Below are 6,000 nucleotides of genomic sequence, written 5' to 3'. Positions count from 1 at the left end.
ACGGACAGCCCAAGTCCAGGAAGGTGTGTTCATGTATCTGAAGACCGCTCACTGTCTTCAGAAAGGGCCCTGGGCAGGACTGGAATCCCAGCTCTTGAGTGAGAAGGAGCCCTTCAGCTTTGAAAGCTGAACCATGGTAGGGGCAAGCTGATGAGAGTCTCAAGTTCTGGGGTCTCCGTGGAGGGGGTGGTACCTGTGGGGAGACCTATAGTCTTAGAACCTCCAGCAAATGCGTGGACCAAGTCAAGACCCAGAAGCACCTCATTTAAAATATAGAACTTTATTTTGGTTACTGAGATTTCTGTAGGTACTTGGTTCACAGAAAAGTCATTTCTTACAAAATAACAAAGGCAGCATTTTCTACAGCGACTCACATTGGGGCCACCAAACAAGTGCAGTGGACAGTGCTACACGTGGGGAAGGCCTGTGTCCTTTTTCCCAGAGTGCTTAGGGAGACGTCAGAGCTCCCGCCCACCCACAGAGCAGCACCTAGGGCTCCACAGAACCAGCGGGATATGGCCCAGTGTAGGACAGTGACCCCGAAGGCTGGTGAGGGCCCTGCAGTAAAGGCCAAGTGGGGAAGGGACCGTCAGGCAGAGCTGGCCCTGCGTGCAGACCCCTTCCTCAGCAGTACAGTCTAGCGAAGCCCTTTGGGAACTGGACCTCTCATTGCTTCAGCCACTAACTCGACTCCGGCTCTGGGCTGGGACAAAAGGACACAGACAGGTGGCTACACCTTCAGAGAGCTCACAGGTAAACGGCAGGACAGGGTATGGACCCAGAGTTCCGAAGCAAGGCAGAAAGTGCTCAGTGTCCTGCAGAAGCAGGAGGGCAGGCAAGGCCGGGGGCGGTAGGCGGCACGGTCACCTGGAGCAAGGGAGAGCCCACCACGGGGCGGCAGTGTCTGAGCTAACCCCCGTAACCGTGAGGTCTGCACAGGAGGGAGTTGGCTGGAAAAGGGCATGCCAGGGAGAAAACCAAGCTCAGGCCAAGGCACAGAGTGGGGGTGGGAAATGTGGAAGGGCTGGTCAAGGCAGCTGATCATCCATGAGGACATGGACACGTGGGGGGTGGGGCTCCATCTAGACAGGCCGGACTCTGTAGGGGCAGCTAGAATGTATGTGTTCACACAATCTGAATCCTGTGACAGGTGCTAAGTTAACTTGGAGTACCCCTTGAGGACAGTGGAACTTGGTTCATCCCCACGGGGCCCAGCCAAGCAACTGCCTGAACACCTGGAGGCAGTCCCCCGCCCCTCTTATTTATAGCATGTCCCCTTATTCCTAGGAAGAACTCCTGTTCCAATTCCCTTCCTTGCTAACACCGCACCTCCCAGAAGCAGCTGGGAGGCTGGTACAGGTCCAAGAGGGACCCAAAGGGTCAAGGTCCAGGGCTGGGGCAGCTTTCTGCACCTCACCACAGTTACTTCCCTTGGTTAGAAGTGCTCTCTTCCCTGAGGAGAAGTCTGTTTGGTCTGTGTAAAGTGAGGTTCTCTGTAGCTGGGAACAATGGGCTAAAAACTGCATGTACTGTTCGAGCTTCCGCGGCTCTTCTTAACCTCTAAGCGCCCCAGTGACTGGAAACACTCCAATTGCTATTCCCTCTCAGAAAGCCTGGGGAAATGTTTCCAAGTCCTTCCTGCCAAGGGCTGTGGAGCTAAAGAGGTCTAGAGGTGCCTAGTTCTTAGTCCCCAGGGGGCCGAGGGCCCGCTTTCAGGAGTGGTGGTGTGTACAATGGAGGTGGGTCTAGGAGACTTCCCAGGCTTAACCTCCACATCAAGAGTCAGCCTGTAGCTCTTCTGAGCACGCACCGGGGCTTGGGCCTGAGGCAGGCCTTCTTGCTTACAGGATGGTACAGAAGATGCTGCGGTTGCTGTGGTAGCCACCTTCCACACGGGCTGTGATCCTGGTTGCCATGGCTGCCACCTTGTGCCCACTGTGGGCTGCAGAAGAGCCCCTGAGTGGGTTTTCAAGGTGGGGCCGTGCTGGTGGGTTCACCAGGCGCCAGGTGTCAGACCTGTGGATGCAGAAGGAAAACCAGTGAACCTGGGACCGAGTACTCGGTGAGCAGCTGTCTCACCTTCGCTTCCAGTTCTCTGGTCTCAGAGTTCAAACCTAGGTGTGGGCTTATCACCTACATCAGTGGTTGCTAGTGAGAAACTAAGGAACAGTCACATTTCCTCTTTAGCCCTCAACGTCTCCTTCTTTCTGGATTTGGATAGGAATCAGTGGCTTCCATCACCCAACCACCACCGCATCAGCTTTGTGAGTAAAAATGGTGTAGAAGCCTATCTGCCTAGCCTGGTCTACAGGGATCCAGGACAGCCAGGGCTACACAGAAAAACCCTGTCCAGATCAAACAAACAAACAAAAACAACACAAAGAACAACCTAGGCATCCAACTGTCTCCTCTGACCTCTCAGGCACCAGGCGCACACAGGATGTACAGCTATCCAGAACCACCACAGCACTTCTGGCCACCCCTACAGGGACATTTGCACACCCGTGCCCCCTGCCACACTGGGAACATCCAGGAAAGGAAACCAGCCTCGGCATCCATCAACAGACAAGTCAAACTTGTAGAAAATGGATGAGCTGGAGAAAAATCACTGAGGGCAAGAATGTGATTAACTACAGCCTCAGCAAATGCCACGCCTCCTGTGCAGAATCCAGATTCCTATCCAAAGTGCATCTGTGTGTATGGGGATAGTATCATGGCAGTAGGAAAGAGATTATGATAGCCCTTCATTGTCAGCTTGACTACATTAGAGTAACAGTGTAACTGGTTCTCTAGAACAGATCTTAATAGAATGAATATGTATGTTTACTTCCTCTGTGGCCTCCCCCTTTGTATAAAGGGGATTTATTAGACTGGCTTACAGGTTGTGGTCGAGCTAGCCCAGCAATGGCCGTTTACTAACAGAAATTCTAAAACTTCGTGGTTGGTCAGTCCATGAGGCTGGATGTCTCAGTACACGCCAGATCTAAGTCGGCTCTAATGCCAGAGAAGAAACGGACCTGCCAGGAAGAGCAAGAGCAAGCACGGGCAGAGAGCAAACGCTTCCTTCTATCAGCTGCCAGCAGAAGGTGTGGCCCAGGTTAATAGTGTATCTCCCTCCTCCGAAGATTTACTTCGGGAAAGTCCCTCACAGGTGCACCTGGCCATTGGGTTTTAGTTAATTCCACACATAGGTTGACAGCCAAGAATCGCCATCACACCCATGAAGCAGACTTCTCTCCGAGTATCAGTGAGGGTGCTCGTAGGGAAGTCTGAGGAGTGTGAAAGACAAGTGACTGTGGGAAACGTCCTAAGGGCTGAGATTCTGGATCAGAAGAGGGAGAAAGCAGGCACAGTGCCAGCATCTGTCCATTGGCTTCCTGACTACAGACCTGTGAGCTCCATGTGAGCGCCGGCTGCCACAGCCCTGCAGCTGATTCCCACCGCCACGCCCCCCGCGCCCCGCTGTGCAGTGCTAAGTGCTCAAACCGTGAGGTGAAACAAGCCTTCCCTTCCGTGAGCTGCTTTTGTTAGGCACTTTATACATCAACAGAAAAAGAAACCATGGTGGGGGTGGGGAGGATGAGATGACAGGGCCTTTCCTCGATGGCCTCTGCCTGGGCTGCTGTGTCCTTCGGAACTCTGACATTTCTGAAGACGCCAGCCTAGGATGACTTCAAGTACAGAGCTCTTCTCAGCCCTGGAGGAAGCAGCCGTCTACAGCAGTGCGTACAGGTGGTTTTCAGATCAAGGAGAAACCTGCTCCGCGAGGACCTCAGATTTCTAACAACAGCACGTTTTGTTGACTAACATACAAAGTCCCTTTCACGTGAAGTGAAATCCTGACTACAAACGTTTAGCTCAGATGGAAAGGAAAAATTAAAACTGTTTTAGGTAACTACTAAGGGCGACGTAATGCTAGACAATCCCTGTAAAGTTCCCTCATGCTTTGGAGAGAAGGGCAGCAGAGGACGCATGCCCTGGCCCCATCCACATCCCCAGCTATTATTTCTAGAGGCCTTAGGTGATAACTAAACTACTTATGGCTAGATACTTGTTAACTAAAAAGTAAAATTGTGGCCATCTTGGAATAGCTCAGAGCATTCCAGAAAGTTTACAACATTGCTGTTTTAAGGCCAAAGGTATATGAAGTTCCTATAAGGGCCCAGATAGAAAATGTTAGGTTTAGACCGTTTTTACAAGTGTACTGCACTTGTGTGTGACAGACTCTGACAATGTGTCAGCAAATGAGCATGGCTACATTCCAACAAATCTTACTGATGACGAATGAACTTGGAATTTCATCAAAATGTTCAGGGTCAACTTATTCTCAAACATTTACACGCTAAAGTAATTAGTGTTTCTCAGAGGCCATTCACAAAATGGTAACAGAAGAGAATTGGCCTAGGGTGCACTCAGAGCCTGGAGAACTAGCCAGCATTAGTCACAGTATCAAAATGTATCTTCGCTAACTCACTGACCTCAAACTGGCTGATCCTCCTGAACTAGCCTCCAGGGCATCAAACACATGCCTTTGTAGTCCTTATCTAGAGGACTACAGCCACTGAATAAACCATGGTGTGAAGAATAAGGATGGGCATGGGGAAGAACACTGTATAACTAATCGCACATGTATGATAAGGCCACAGGAAACCCACTGCTTTGTATGCTGTTACCAGTGTACCAGGCCAACTACAAATGCACTTGGCTAAGTGAAGACCAGACTCAGCGGACAATATAAGCAGCATCTATGTGGTGCTGGGATCTAGACCCAGGCTCCCGTGCTCACACAGCAGGCACTGTACCCCGGGGCCACCCCACCCCCACTTACTTCTTCTTGAAGACAAGAAACTTGTTGTTTTGCATGACACACTCTCGGTTGTTTGTGATCTGCTGGAAGATGGTCTTGTTGGTCTTGCTCTGGAAGATGATGTTCTCCTGGACCAGGGCCTTAACACGGCCCCGCACTGCAATGCCATAGGCCCGGAAGGAGTGGATCCGGTTCTTCAGTACCTAGGAGAAGCCGTCAGGGCTTGTCATATCTCAGAGACCAACAGACCGCAAGTCCGGCAAACAAGTGACTGTTATAAAACCATAGAGTCTGAGTATGTTGGAGAGGTCATCACAGAGCAAGAGGAGCTTTGGGTGGGGCACGGAGGGCACCCCATGGACCCACAGGTGTCCTGGAGCTGATGGGCAGGCTGCAGGAGGTCGGCAGGTGCCGAGCTGGGGACGGTTCTTCCCGGAAGAAGGAACAGTATGGAAGCTCTACCAGAAAGGGATGGTGTGCCAGAGCCATGCCTCCTTGCAGCCCAACTGAGCCCACAGTGTGCCCTTCTTGCTCCTGTTCCTAAGGACTCAGAAGAATTCAGGTTTTCAGTCCTTGTGTACATGGCTGACTTGTGAAACTCGGAGCTGAGAACCTCTGGGATAGTCCACGGGACGGTGGCTGTGTCTGATGCTAGTGAAGCCCTAGCACCATGTACTGCTTTCCCTAAGAGCTGATGGTCCAGCACCAGGACAGGTAGGGAAACAGGAAGCATGGAGAGGTGCTCTGGAGGCAGGGTGGTGGTCACACCCCAAAGGTCCAAAAGAGAGCACCTCAAATAGTTCAGGGGGCTCAGGGAGTCTTCCTAGAAACCACAACTGTAAGCCACATGAATGGCTAAGGGGGAATCTGTTACAGACCACGGTGGGTGCTGAGGCCCTGATGCTCGCTTTCCTCAAGCATCCACTGCACAATTGCCCGGGGCAAGCTGATTCTGCCAGTGAAAGGGCTGAAACAGCCAGGACCAAGCTAGAAACCAAGAAGATACCCAAAGGCTCTCAGCACCGTGGATCTATGACACACACTCTCTCTTGTCCATCCTTTGGGGCCCAGTTTATATATCATCCCCCCTCCATAAAGCACAGCAATGTTGTGTACAGTTCTGATTCTCCTTAGAGCCCTGAGTGCTTGTGGCTGTTTCTCAGCAGAGTGTGCAAGCCAGGCCTGAACCCCCA

The 6,000-nt window shown here is 51.8% G+C and overlaps 1 protein-coding gene across 1 annotated transcript in view; it reads right to left on the bottom strand.

The window, feature by feature from the left end:
* Positions 1–261: 261 nt before the first annotated feature.
* Positions 262–6,000, bottom strand: part of FBXO10 (F-box protein 10) — a 39,321-nt gene continuing 33,582 nt past the window's right edge. The window contains exons 10-11 of the mRNA XM_080939993.1: positions 4,829–5,010; positions 262–2,016 (exon numbers count right to left, since the gene is read on the bottom strand). Of these exons, the coding sequence (XP_080796119.1) occupies positions 1,842–2,016; positions 4,829–5,010 (357 nt within the window). The 3' untranslated portion in view covers positions 262–1,841. The remainder of the gene's footprint in view (positions 2,017–4,828; positions 5,011–6,000) is intronic.

Source organism: Micromys minutus (assembly GCF_963924665.1).
Source record: "Micromys minutus genome assembly, chromosome: 28".
Classification (NCBI taxonomy): domain Eukaryota; kingdom Metazoa; phylum Chordata; class Mammalia; order Rodentia; family Muridae; genus Micromys; species Micromys minutus.
This window is presented reverse-complemented; position numbering and strand designations above follow the sequence as displayed.